The sequence below is a fragment of the Columba livia genome, chromosome 5 (assembly GCF_036013475.1).
Source record: "Columba livia isolate bColLiv1 breed racing homer chromosome 5, bColLiv1.pat.W.v2, whole genome shotgun sequence".
Taxonomy (NCBI): Eukaryota; Metazoa; Chordata; class Aves; order Columbiformes; family Columbidae; genus Columba; species Columba livia.
In genome coordinates, this window is record NC_088606.1 from 56,155,543 (window position 1) to 56,169,971 (window position 14,429).

Here is a 14,429-nt window from a genome sequence, read left to right on the forward strand (position 1 = left end):
TGTATGTGTTTATTTGCCCCGTCTTTAAGCAGCAATACACAGTAGGTTCATCTGTGTTTCAGTGCACTTTTGTATGGACAATCTCAACGGAAACAGTATAACCCAGATCAACATTCATCCTTTCCTGAGCAGAATAAAGCCTGCTTCTCACAGATCTGGCCAGCCAAGAGGAAAACTCTGCTAGTGTGCTTTAACTTCTTCCAGTCTGAGCCAATTCCTTCAGGGCAGTGCCAGAGCAGATGGCATTTCACAGGCACAGCAGGATCTAAACTTTTTCAGCCTGCTAATCACACCTTCAGGTTTCAATAAAAATTTCCCTCCCCTACTACCCACACATAAGGCCATAACTACTTGTATCTACAAAAATGCAGCTTAAATTAACTGAAATTTTATTTTGTAGTATGTAATGAGGATAATTCTAAGGGAGTGAGAATGTGTAGGATTACTATGGAATTGCAAGAGTGGGTATCAAAGAGCCTGTGAGTGCATTTACACATTACACTGTCTAGGCGGCAAACCAAATGAAATGAAAGCTGGTGTGGATGTTAATCAAGACAATAATCACCTCTTTCAAATACATTCCTTTAAAGGTAGCATCATTGAACTACATGCACAACACTGAATTTTATTAACTATGAATGATGTCCTGGAAATATAGAGATCAATCCCTTCCTCAGAGAAAGCTCACAAAAAGTCTGTTCATATCTGTCCTTTCCGAAGTTAAAAGCCCAGCAAAGAGGCCGACCACTGACGTAAAGCACACATGCTGTAAGGTTCTTGGCCAACATACATTGCACACAGAAGATAATGAGATATCTAGTGTTTATCAGTCATCAAATGTTGGAAAACAGCAGGTGCACCAGCAATTTGTGTGAAAGGACAGAAACTGTACTGGAGAGCCAAAAGTACTAGAAAAACCTCAAGGATATCTGTTCTTAAAAAAAAAAAAACAAAACACCTGTATTTCTTATCCTATATTAGTAACTTAGAGTACCCAGAAATTCAGAATTCCTTTAAGAGAATTTACCAGACAAAAGGAACAAAACTATATTCCTGAAGTTGCAAACAAGTATAACAAAAGAGTGCTTAGGGGATAGAAAAGGAAAAAAAAATAAAACCAAAACAAATAAACAAAAACCCCAAACAAACATAAAGCACCAAACAACAACAAAAACCACCCCCTAAAAACACACACACAAAAACAAAGAACAAAGTTCTTATTTAATGTCTAATACTAAATTGACTCTAAGAAAATATGAGAAGACCCTAAATGTAAATACAGGCCTTTAATTTTAGGTCACATTGGGAAAAAAGTCATGCTAAAGATGTGGACAGAGAGCCTAGTATAAGAATGCCTTTTTTAGCCGTTAGTTTAGCTCCGATCCTATTAAAGGGATTTAATCTAGTAAAAAAGAAAATGTAACATGACCAATAATGAAGGTTAAAAGAGACACTAATACCATAATGCCTATGCAGGGAGTCATAATTAAGCTGTTATTTCAATAAAACTGATAAAACTTCCCACTGCAAACCTTAAGTTTCACAATCTTTCAGAAGACCTTAGTCTATATTATGAACTTTGCAGGTAAAACTGGACTGACAATAGATACAAACAGGCAGGTGTGACACAGACTTGCTGTACCACCATTTAACAGTGGCACAGTTCCTCTGGGGTGGGGGAAACAGCACTGGCTGTTTTGGACATACTGAAAGTATTCATCCCAAATTAAATACCATATCTATTTCCCAATTACTATTACCAGCATGGGTACAGCTAAACCAATGTACCTATATTGCTAACTCATGCTAAAAATCCTGGAATGCACCTCAGAGGGAAGATCTCTCAAAAATTCAAAGCACCTAAATACAGCTTCACATGGTAAATTTCCTAGGGTATCTTGAATAGCTTAAAAATAGTAAATTATATACGTAAAAGGTCATTCTAACATTCCATAAAATGAACTTCTATTTATGAAATGAACAACAAATGGAGCATTTGCTGCAAATATGCTGTTAACTTAGTAGAAGGTATTTGAGTTTGCGTAAAGGAACACTAAGGCTGCCAACTCAGTATCAGATAACAGAACTTGTCAGGATTACCATTCAATCAGTCATTTAATTGGAAATATATCAGCTTTTTCCACAGCTCCTGTGCAAAGTGAGGTTAGCACTGGTAGTCATTAATGTTCTGCATAGTAGTACTGGTTTTCATAAATATTGAACTATCAAACAAAGAGATATACAAAAATTACTTGGACATCTGTGCCCTATTCTGTCCTGCTGTCAGTAAACTTGCACTTGTTTCAAAGCAACGTGCTGTAATAAAAGCTATTAAAAAAAAAAAAAAAGGATGGCCCAACACATCACAACTTACGTCTTGTCACCAGATCCCTGTATTTATATGAATTACGTCCTTTCTCAAAACAGTATGATCCATTTTCAGATATAAAACTGCTTCAGAAATCATAATTTTATTTCAGCAGTCATTTGTTATGCCATCCCTAGTTCCTAGAACACTTTGTTTTGTCACACTCATCAATAAGCCCATTCACTTAACTGGTCTTCTTTAAGGACAGATCTCTCCAATCTGTTTCTGTCACACTTCCCCTTCCCAATTACCATAATCTGTCAGTTTACTTGTTACCCTGTGAACTCCAGGTTATTAGCATCCATGAGTCTGTCTGGAGGCCTCACGTACTCTTTGACATCTAGTGGATCCTTAAAATTATTTATCATGCTTATGGTTCACTAACATTTACTCATATATTATACAGTCTGCCCTGAACAATCCAAGCCCTCAGTTTCATCTTAAATTTTCAGAGAGTTGCAGAAAAGTCCCACTATTTTTTTCCATTAAAATTTATTTTGTGTTGTTCCATCTTGCTAAGCATTGTTTTCACCCACTGAAAAAGTCACTTGAAATTCACCATCCTTTCACTCTTCTTCACTCTCATCTTAAACTATCCTTTCAGCTCCATGCACACACATACATTGTGTCAGAAGATGAGTCTTTTCCTCAGGAAAATACACCTGACTCCTTATAATTCTCTCCCTTTTCATATTTAACATCACAGAATACACCATTCATGAACCGCAGTGTGAAGGCTGTCCCCTTTGCCATTCTAGAGACTCTCCTGGGAACCTTTTGTTCATCATCTCTACAATTTTCTTTCATAAGTTTAAAATGTCTTCCTAGTCAAAGCTGAAAAATAGTACTTTATCCCATTTATCCTCTTAGTTTTCTTTGATGCAGTCAAGTTTAGCTCTGGACACAGACCTCTTGGAGAGGGTCCAGAGGAGGCCACAAAAATGGATTGGAACACTTCTGCTATGATGATAGGCTGAAAGAGTTGGAGTTGTTCAGCCTGGAGAAGAAAAGGCTCTGTGGAGCTCTTATTATGACCTTTCAGTACTTCTTATAAAAGGGGCCAATAAGAAAGATGGGGGCAGACTTTTTCGTAGGGCCTGTTGTGATAGGACAAGTGGTCATGGTTTTAAGCTAAAAGAGGGGAGAGTCAGGCTAAACATGAGGAGGAAACTTCTTTTACAGTGAGTGTGGGTGGTAAAACATTGGAACAGGTTGCTGAGAGAGGTGCCTAGAGAGGTGGACAGGGTGCATGCCCCATCCCTGGAAACATTCAAGGTCAGGTTGGACGGGGGTCTGATCAACCTGCTCTAGTTGGAATGTCCCTGATCATTGCAGGGGAATTGGACTTACATGACCTTTAAAGGTCCCTTCCAACCCAAACTATTCTATGACCTGGCAGTTCTTGGAACCTTTTCTCCCAGTTTCCTCCCGACTTCCTCCATTTCTTTCCTACTGGCGCTCGGGTCACTCCTGTAATATTCCACCCTCACCTTCCTCCAAATTTATCCAGCATTTCCACAGCAGCTGTCTTTGATCTTCTTCCTTTCTTCTTTTACATTTTCTTTTCAGGAAGCCATACCTGCAGAAACAGTCAACCCCCTTTGCTACACTGACAACTTACAGACACGTTCCCCTGCTTTTGGCACACTTTATTCTGTCCAGAACATGAACTGCCACCAAGTCCTGGATATCTAAAAACCAGCTTAAGGTAAACTTAGCTAAGAAAGTTTTCAACTGCACTCAGTCTCCCTAATAGCATTCTTTGTCATTCTCTGTGAACCACTGTGTGGTCCTGGTGCTCACTTTGCTGGAGGATACTATCTTAAAGTATGACCTCTCTACAGGTGACTATAGGCAGACCATGCTCAAATCATCCTTTCTTTACAGTATAATACTTCAAGAATGTAACTTCAGGATGAAAAAGAAAAAGATGTCATTTTTATCAAGAGTCTTCTCATATCACATTTCATCTAGCACAAAACATTTTGTCAAGGTTAGAGAGAAGGAGAAACAATATAATCCTACTCATCTGAAATATGGTTACAAAAACAGTTTTCCAAGACTATTGCTTTCACCATATAATCATGACACTCAGTTGCATCCCATTGAAATTGATTACATTCACAGCTCACCACACCTGCCTTCCTACCTTGATTTTCTCCATAATACAGACAAAAAAACCCCAAGAGATACGAAGATTCTGTTAACAACAGATACAAATCTTGACATGCAGATACACTTACAGTGTGGTCATTACAATCATTAGGGGAAAACTTTAAATTTCAAAGAGCTTGTTTGTCAAATACATAACAAGAAGAGTTACATTTTATGTTATTGGCTGCAACCAACAGGTAAGGCTTACATGTTTCTAGGCTACAAATAGTATCTGAATTTAACAATTCAGTTTTAATGAGACAGTGTAAAATGCATATTAACGGACAGCTTCTGCACTAGAAAGCTTATACCCCGAGTACTTAAGGACAAAGTATAATTTGGTTCACAAATAGGCAATAGATACAAACTGTCTACGCAAATAAGGTACTGCATTAATTTCAAGTTGCATAAACATTTTAGACTCTTGAAATTGAGTCCTGGTCTTCCTAAGGTAATGCATTAAAGGTACGAGATAGCTTGGAACAGAAACTGGAGAGAGGTGGCAGTCAGTCCAACAACCTAACCACAAGATGATTCTTCCTTTAATTAACAGAGTGCAATGTGAAAGCAGTCTTTAACCATTAAATATTCCAGCCTTCCTTCATGTTTGAACCCAGTCAGGTAACTAGAGAAAGTATCAGCTCTGTTTGCAGAATCTTTTGGACACATATACTGTCTATTTAATTAGGAAGGCCTATTCTTTACCCAAGGAAAAATACAAATTCTAGAAATCAGCTATTCTATTCCTATGTAGGAGTTTCTACATGTAGTTATTTGCTCTCATATACATGTTCACCATCACATTAAAGAAAAAAGTAGTTTACTACTGTATTTTTCAGGACATAGAGTGTTTACAAGATCTGTAATACTTACAAGTGCCTTTTTGATTCCCAATTCTGACTTGGCTTTCATAAAAATAATAATTAAAAAAAAAAAAAGCGGTAAATGTGCAACAGTCAATGAAGATAAACCCTTTGATACCGGTAGCAGTAGGTACCACTAAAACATTAGCATCCGATTAATACATGTAATCAAAACACAATCTATGCAAAATTTGTCATACCAATCAATACTGCAGTTGTACTGCTAATAGCCTATTCCTCTCTAGGTCCAAGATGAATCCTGGAGTAAGAATGCAAAAATCTGTTTACTGCTAAAATCACATGAATTTCTGTGAGCAGAAGCATTAATATGGTAGAGTTCAGAAAATATATTGAATTTGCATTATTTTAGCCTTAATTTCAGTTACATTGCTTCCTTATATGTGTATTTATATATTTTGATAGCAACATTTAAGTTTACTCACATAAAAATTTAAAGATACAATCTATTCAATACTCTTTCCTCTTGGCTAAAACTACATTGCTAGCCATATGTACTGCGGAAAAACCACACACAGTATGAATTTGTAAACTTTGGAGGCTAAAGTAAACATAGATACTCATATAAAAAGAATAAAGGTAATCTAATTTTATCAGCCTTCCAACATTATAGTTGCCATACCTGTTCAAGTACAGAAAGCAATAATCTAAATATTTGCTATAAGGATTGCTCAAATTAGAAAACATTTACAGGATTGTGCTCACAGGCCCTCTTTCCACTTCTGCCCCAGCAAACAGTGATAGCTACATCCAAGTCCAGTGTGCACACACTACTTGTTGCACATACCTGTTCCCTCACTCCCCATGCAGAGACCCCTTGGAATTGTTGGCTTGAGCTTATGAATGGAAAGAGCAGCCAACTCAATAATTTTTTTTTCTCTGATATTTAACAACACAGAGAGTTGGGCTTAATTTCAAATCAACAGGTAACTGAAAACTTAAGGTCAATATTGGCATTCCCTATTTTCCTCAAAGAGTAGCTAAAGTCTACAGAAGAGGAAAATTTTTCACAATAATAATAATCATCCATTCGAATAAACTGCCCAGGGAAGTGGTAGATTCCCCAAGACTGGAAACTTTTAAGATTGAGCTGGACCAGGTGCTGGGCAACCTTATCTAGACTGTGCTTTTGCCAAGATGATCCTTGTGGTGCCTTGCAACCTGGTATTCGATGACTTGATACATCTGCCTTTTTTGTTTTTATATGCCCCTGCTTGCAGAGGTTTGTACAAACCTCTATATACAAGAGGCTCCTTAACAATCATACAAAATACTTCTAATAAAATCACAACAGCAACTTAGCTGTTCATCAAACTATTCCTGTCTTGGTGGACCTGCAGCACATTCTTTGTACTCCACTGAACTTCCCAACAATGCTTATTACACTCACTCATTAATATTGGAAGAGAATCTTTGTATTATTTTACAAAAATCTGCAAAACATGCCATCAGTCTTTAAAGAAAATTCACATAATAAACGCTCTCTGAAAAGCATTAAGTGCACACGTTCCTTCAGTTTCAAGGAAGCAATATAAAAACCTTGTAATGTTTATTCAAATAAAGTCACACATTATGGGCTTACTACCTCCCACTCTCCCACACCCAAATGATGTTTTATCAGCTCTGCATTGTCTGATCTCTCTTCAAGTCTGACGGATCAGAGGATTTAACCTGTGTTATCCTTATAAAGTCACACATAAAATACTGCACCAAACATATATCTATGAATTCCATTAAACTGTGCTTAATAAAGCACAAATATTTATTGTAAAGCATAATAGACTATTAGGAAAACAAAGAACGTCAGATCTCTTTGTTGTTTCTGTTCACTTCCAGTGATAAAAAAGATATCAAATTCTGGAAGTCTACCAGTTACATTTTATTATGAACACGTATGATTTAACTACTGCCAATAAATTCTATGTATTTAGTTATGGTTGACATTTATGATGTTACTTAAAGAATAATAAATGCCTTAACTTGAAATATGCGCATGCCTTTAGGAATTGAGCCGAATATCAAAGGAAGCATTTAGTAACTTGTATAAGAACAAATATCTTCTGTCATCTAGAAAGGTTAATGAAACCACATTTTCTGAGGTTTTTGTACTGCAGACAAATGCGATAGAAAAAGAGAGCATTAACTATTCAGAAGAGAACAGAGAAAGTAAATTATACAATATTCCCTACAAATCATAACTGCTAATAAAATATTTTAATGTTTATTTCATAGTATGCGTAAGATAATTTGAAACTTAGTGAACAAGTTATTTCTGACGCCTGTTGCAGCATCCTTGCATTTTAAGTTTTTATGCAATAACAATTACTGCTGTATTGTTCTATTGTGCAAATTCAGGGAAAGGAACGCTCAAAAACTGCTACACCGTTTCAGATTCACCTCGTATTTCCTCAGGCTTATTTTACAGTCAGTCACAAGAAGTGCATTACAGAATACACGTCAAAGCAAAATTAGAAAATTTCATGTAATATCTATGCATTTCAGAGACAACAGTAGTACACGGGGGATTCTACAGCAACAATCACTTCCCAGAAACTGTTCACTTGCACGTTTATGAAATATAGTCCCCTTAGTCTCCCTCTTGTAACGGGCTGATAACCCACTTGCAGCAGCCTCAGGCCAGTTCCACCAGCAACACAACTCAATGTTCCTACAGTTCACGTGCAAGTTCCCAAATAAAAACAAACTTCCCCACACACAGGGATCTGTGCTACAAAAAAACCACCAAGACTCATTGAAAAGTTTTCCGGGAGGTAGAAACCAACAGAGTTCCATTCAAGAAAACTGAGCGTTTCGGGCATCCCTCCAGACTCTGCTGAACAGCTCTCTCTTCAGTAAAAAGAAGTTTCAAAATCCCATCAACCCAAACCTAATGCTAACTTATGTGGAGCGAGGAAGAGAGGCTGAGAGGGTGAGAGAGAAACAAGAGACGGTAACCTGCAAGGCAGAAAGACAGCTGCCACTCAAACAACGCCAACATTTGATAAATAACATCCTTCAAAACCTGGTATTTCCTTAGCACTTTGGCAATCGCTTGGTCGATAGAAAGCTGTAAGAATCAGAAGTGCCAAGCAGCTAGAAAGTTGTACTTTCTTTCTCTTGTTAATTCTGCCAGAACTGGAGGAGGTGGTGGGCTTTGGAAAAGAAACAAACAAAATAACAAGGTAGCTCACAGCTGAAGATGTGTGTTTTGGGGTTTTGTTTTAACCAATAAGAACTACTTTTTAATATTTAAGATCGTATGAAAAGCGAACGAGCCTTCTATCCTACAGAAAACACATTATAATGATTTAGCTTCTCTGCAGACGTAAAGGATTAAATCGATTCTGCAGAACCGAGTTGAGAAACTCGCTACGGGACTAACATTTTCCTCCATTCCTCTAACTGGAGTTTGACAGCAGACATCCAGCACAGACATACACCGCAGTTCGGAAAAGCGAGTGGCGCTCATTCCTCAGAAAGTTTCTCCCTCCAGTTTCGGAGAAACCTACCTGCTCTCTGGAAATGCAAGGCAACGAGGGTCTCCTAAACATTTTGCAGCTGCCATGGTAGCTGGCCGAAGTTTCCCCTAAGGAAACGCAGCTAGATCTCCTCCTGGGTCTGATCACAGGCACTTTTTCCTCCACGCTGGGGAGCCGAGGGTGGTGATGATGCTGGTAGTGCGCTTCTCGGCTCTGAGCCGAGAAGATGCCGTGCTCCCCGACGCAGAGTGCCAGGAGGCAGCCTGCCACCCCGACCGAGCCGGCCAGCAGCGGTCGGAGGGCTGGGGGCAGCGAGTGAAGGCTGGTGAGCGACGCGAGCCACACCAGGCTGGAGAAGACCAAAACGAGGAGTCTCCGGCGCAACTTCAGCGAGCTCTGCAGCAGGGTCAGCGCTGCCACCGAGCCCAGCACTGTCAGGAGCCTGCCTAGGACCATCTGCGGCTCGGCGGGGTGCTGGGATTCGTCTTCGTGCCCCTCCGCGGGCAGCAGCCACTGCAGCACCACGAAGTCCCCCAAGTAGCAGCACACGGGAAGCGCCAGCAGCCACCAGCGGGTCGTGCCGCCGCCGGGCTCCCCGCGCCTGTCGCCGGTCAGGTAGCAGGTGAGGAAGAAGAAGGCACAGGCGATGCTGAAAAGGGGGCTGAGGCAGCGGGACAGGCACAGCAAGGCGTTCAGCGGCCGGAGGCTCCGCCAGCTGCTCCCGTCCTGCTGGCCCCCGGCGCTGCCCCGGCCGTGAAAGGCCAGGAGCGAGAGGACAAGGGCGGCCAGGGCGCCCAGACTGAGCAGAGCCCGGGAGGAGGACGAGGAGGCGGCGGTCGGGAACAGCAGGAGAGAGAGGAAGCTCTTCGGAGGGTCCTGCCTCAGGGGGGTCGCGCAGCTCTTCACGTAGCCGTTCCGCAGGCTCTCCGGGCTGCTGCCGCCGCCGCCGGGGAGCGCCAGGGGGGCAAACGCCCCGCTCCCGTCCGGGTGCTGGCAGCGCTGCGGGGCTTTGCTGGGTCCGGTGGGGGAGGCGGCCGCGGCGGCTTCTCTCTCTTCCCTCATGGTGGTCGGAGGCGCGGGAGGGGGGAGGACGAGGGAGACGCGCGGGTCGCGCTAGCTCCGGCCCGGCCTCGCCTCCCTCATCTCCTCAAGAGAAAGGCGCCGGGCTGAGCCGCCGCTTCTCCTTGTCGGGCAGCGGCGTCCGCAGCATGGTGGCAAAGACGGGGAAATAAAGAAAAAAAGGTAGAAGTCTCGCTCGCTCGTTCGCTTTCCCCGGACGGATCCAGCGGCAGGGACTCGCTGTCGCCTCCCAGCGCTGACAGGCAGCAGCGGCCGCTGGCGGAGCCCCGGCGGCGGTGGGAGTGAGGCGGGAACGGCCGCCGCCCGCCCGCCCGCCCGCTTTTCCTCACGCCGCTGCACACGGCGCGCGCGGAAACGCCTGCGGCGGCACGCGCCCCGGGAGCGGTTGCAGCGCTAACTGCCACGCGCTAACGGCCGCACGAGGAGCGGGGGCGGGGGGAGGCGCGCCCGTCGCGAGCCACCGGCCGCTTCCCAGCGCCCCGCGGCGACAGGCGGGGCCCGGGCACCCCGAGCGGCGCTCGCCGCGGCCAGCGGAGCGATCCAGCGCGGCCGGGCCCCGGGGAGCCGCGCCGTCCGTGTGTACCACGCAGCTCTTTCTCAAAGCCATGTAGGTCCCGCGCGGCAGCCAGCCGCCCACGCGGGGAGCGTGTGGGGAGCGAGCCGGGCCCGGCGAGCCCGGGCGGGCGGAACCGGCCTCGGCCCCGCGCCGCAGCCGCGGAACGGACAGAAACGCTGAGCTGCTTCAACTTTCCTGGCTTGTCTTTTTGTCTTGAGACACCACGAAAAAGTTGCTAGTACGGGCTTTAAAGCACACAAAGAGTATCGAGGTGTTTTCCCTTTAAGGACCTTTATTTTTTTTTTTTTTAAACACTTGAAAAGTAAGTATGGATTAGAGTATCTTTCTACACATTTTCAGTCTTTGTTAACTAAATTTCAAATTAGACTGCATTGCTCGATTAGGTTTGAGGCTTTGAACAACTAATCCCTTTGGAATTGATCAAAGTAATCATTTTGGACCAGACTTTTTAAAGTGTTGAGGCTGCTGTAAGTGAAAATAGGCACCTAATGGGATTTTGAGTAATGCTTTTGCTCAGTTCATCCTGTTTGTTTGTTTCTGGAAGAGTAACTGTTTAGTACTTTTGAAATTTTAATTTTAACTGTGCATCTTTTCCTTGTTACTTAAATGTCATTTGAGCCATGTTTCCACATAATACTGTACTGCTTTTCTTAAATTGGTTTAGAAATCAGATCAGGTAAGTCGGTGATTGCACTTTTTGCTTGCTTATTGAAACAGGGAATTATTGAAATGACTTGGTGCCATTGCTTGTGATTTGCTGCTTTTGAATACACTGGAGCAGCAGCTGCTTTGGGGAAGCTGATGTAGCAGGAAGTGCTGCTGCAGGACACGGGCCTGAAAGTTCACAATGTGCAGAAATCGTCCAGCATGATTTCTAACGGAAAATACAATACGCAATGATTGTGCATAGGAAGGTGGAAATAAGTAATGATTTGTTTTTCAAGAGGCAGATGAAATTGATGGAATTTTAATACCGTGGTACACCTACACTCTTACCAAAAAAAAGCAAGATAAATTCTCTCCCGGCTTGGTACACTAGGACCAGTATGATGGTAAAAAAATGCGTTAAAAAGTTTTCAAATGAGAAAATGTGAAGTTCCTTTGGGGGTTATATTCTTACATGTATTTCATATATTAATTATGTCAACTGGACCACAATCAAGTGTCTACGTAAATGTTTTCAAGGCTAAGATGTATCTTCCTATTATGCCTATCCTTTATTGTTCAATTCCCTTGAATTCAGCTATAAATAAATGCATTTCAGAAACAATTAGATAGTGTAGTCTTTGTTAAAACATCATATTTGAGTATATGTGTCTGTAACAGTGAGCACTAGAAAGTCCCTAAGGAAGATGACAGAGATAGGGCATCATATGATCCCTGACTGTCACTGTCTGTGGCTTTAGCACTTTCTGAATCAGAAGTGGTATCTTGTTTTTAACTGTTCCCAATAGATTTTTATCTCACAAATTTGCACAATCATATGTTTTTTTTAAGACCACGTAGGCTTTGGGCATCTGCAGGTCCTTGATCAATGCAACTTGACTGTGCATTGTGTCAAATGTGGTTTTGGTTTTTTTTTAAAGTTTCCTATCTGTCTTAGTTTCTCTTCTTCTCATTTTGGTAGAAACAATGAACGGTTGCTCTCTGGTCACCTTTTCTCTTCAACTCATCATTTATTTTTTGAACACTACTATATGCTTTTGGAGATGAGGAGACCAGGAGTTACACACAGTAGTCAAGACACAAGCAGTCCAAATAATGGCTTTCATGTCATTATTCAGTCCTTTCCTTATAATTCTTGCCATTTATTTGGTTTGCTTTATTAGGGAAGTGACAAAACATAAACTGAGCAATGTTGAATGTTGTTTTGTTAAACATTCAACAAACATTGAACACTGTTGTCATAGCATTAACTGCATAGATTCCAGGATCTGTTTTCTGACTGTTAACATCTATATCCACTAGATAGTTTTACAGGTAAGGATAGATTTTTTTCCTGTGTTTATTTTGTGTTTATCTACATTAAGTTTCACCCACCTATGCACTCAGGATTGTAAGGCCTTATGCAGATTCCCTCAGCCAGCTCTATTTTCACTACCCTCAGTAACTTAGTATCAACAATATTTTTCACCACCTTGCTATTTATTTGTTTTCAGATCATAATGAATTAGTTGGCTTTTCTTTCAGTGCTATGTCTGTGCAAAAACACTCTGAAGAAATGTATATACGATTCATTCCAAAATGTAATGGGAATATAGTTGTTCTCCAGTAGCATCTCTCTTGCCTAATACTCTTCCTAGCATATTCCAGGCCCCTGTCCTGAGTAGTTTACAAGCTAATCATGAACAATTTCAGTATAAAGAAAACTTGGTTTGAGTAATTTAGCATCAACTATAAATTATTATAGATGAACGCTAACTAAATCTCTCCTTGTGACAGATTTCTTTTCTAGAATAAAAAATTGCCTTTTCCTTTACTATTTCTTAAAGAAATACAGAATAATATAAAGTGTTTATTTAAATTGGAATGAAGAGATTAATTTCAGGGTAGTGTATTTTTTTTGTCATCTTCCACTTTCTCTAACAAAAGAAAATAGGTAGTTTGGTGATTTTGGTTGATTCTTAAGGTACCATATGATACAATGCCTGCACCTGTGCAACAATGCCTCTTGATACTATGGCCTTGACTCAAGACTATGTCTTGAGTAGCTATTAGGTAAGTTTCTAAATTAAAATTTGACTATAATATTTCAGAATGTTGAGTTATTGTTTTCATTGTCCATTCTCTGTTCGGAAACAGAATAACCAGAAAGAACAGAGAATATAACCATGACTCTCTTCACTCAGGGCTGTAATCTTGGCATCTTCTTTGGCCTGTTTCTTTCCTTTGACCCACACATCCAGAACATGTCTAAATCTTACCACAACCACTTGAATATTTCTAAGTTTTAATCATTCCCTCCTGTTTGCACGGCTCTTTTTTATTTTTTTTTGGTCAATGATGCCTTGGCTATTGCGTGCCCTATAATCTTGGTATGCACAGGGATCAGCTCTGTTCACAATTTCTGTGGTTTTCACCATAAAGTACCTTTGCTGTTTCCCGTTCTTCAGACACATCAAATACAAATACTTGGTTATTCCTTCCTAATTTAGTCCCGTGATTCTGATCAGTTTCTCACTATGTGGACAACTTTTGCATCTGTTTAACAACTTTGGACACAGCTGCCCAGCTCTTCATAAAACCATTTTGTGCTTTCTGATACAATCAACACTGGAAGGTTAATCAAATTCTAGGAAGTCCTCTTTAAAGTTTCTCCTCAAGCCTTCCATACTGCATTAATCAAATTAATAATAATTAGATCTAATTATTATTATATGTAGTTGTGCCTTGCCTGTAATCCTTGCCCTTTTTACATCAGGAAAGAGATTAACAATATGGTGCCTAACTTGGAAACTTTCACAGGGTAATATTTCAGGAAGTTATGAGACACATCAGTGCTTTCCAGATTCTCCTTTTTGTGTATTTCTGTGACAAAATTGTCCCAGATATGGTTGACAGCTTTCTCAAAGACTGAACTTTATCTTGGCCAAAATGCATCTGTTCTGTTTGAGATTCATTTTAATAATGGACTTAGATGTAATCAAGTTCTTTAAACAAAGTGTCTTTTGAAATTGGAAACAAAAGAAATTTAAACCAGCTACGTGGTTTAAATAGCTTGGCTTTCTAATCATAATCTGGGATCATTTACGTAGAAATTCTTGTGTATGATTGAAGAATGGATGAATTGATCCCTTGTTCAGGGAACAATATTCTGCTACCTGACTACTGATGTAGGGTAGAGTGTATGTAAAAAAAGAAAAGAAAAAAGTGGGACATATCTTGTATTG

At 41.0% G+C, this 14,429-nt stretch overlaps 1 protein-coding gene across 2 annotated transcripts in view; it reads right to left on the reverse strand.

Moving 5' to 3' along the window:
• PDE3B (phosphodiesterase 3B) overlaps positions 1-10,842 on the reverse strand; it is a 90,757-nt gene extending 79,915 nt beyond the window's left edge. The window contains exon 1 of one of the 2 annotated variants that reach the window (XM_065065269.1): positions 8,913-10,842. In XM_065065269.1, the coding sequence (XP_064921341.1) occupies positions 8,913-9,944 (1,032 nt within the window). In that variant the 5' untranslated portion in view covers positions 9,945-10,842. The remainder of the gene's footprint in view (positions 1-8,912) is intronic. The other variant, XM_065065268.1, reaches the window with a different exon arrangement.
• Positions 10,843-14,429: the final 3,587 nt, after the last annotated feature.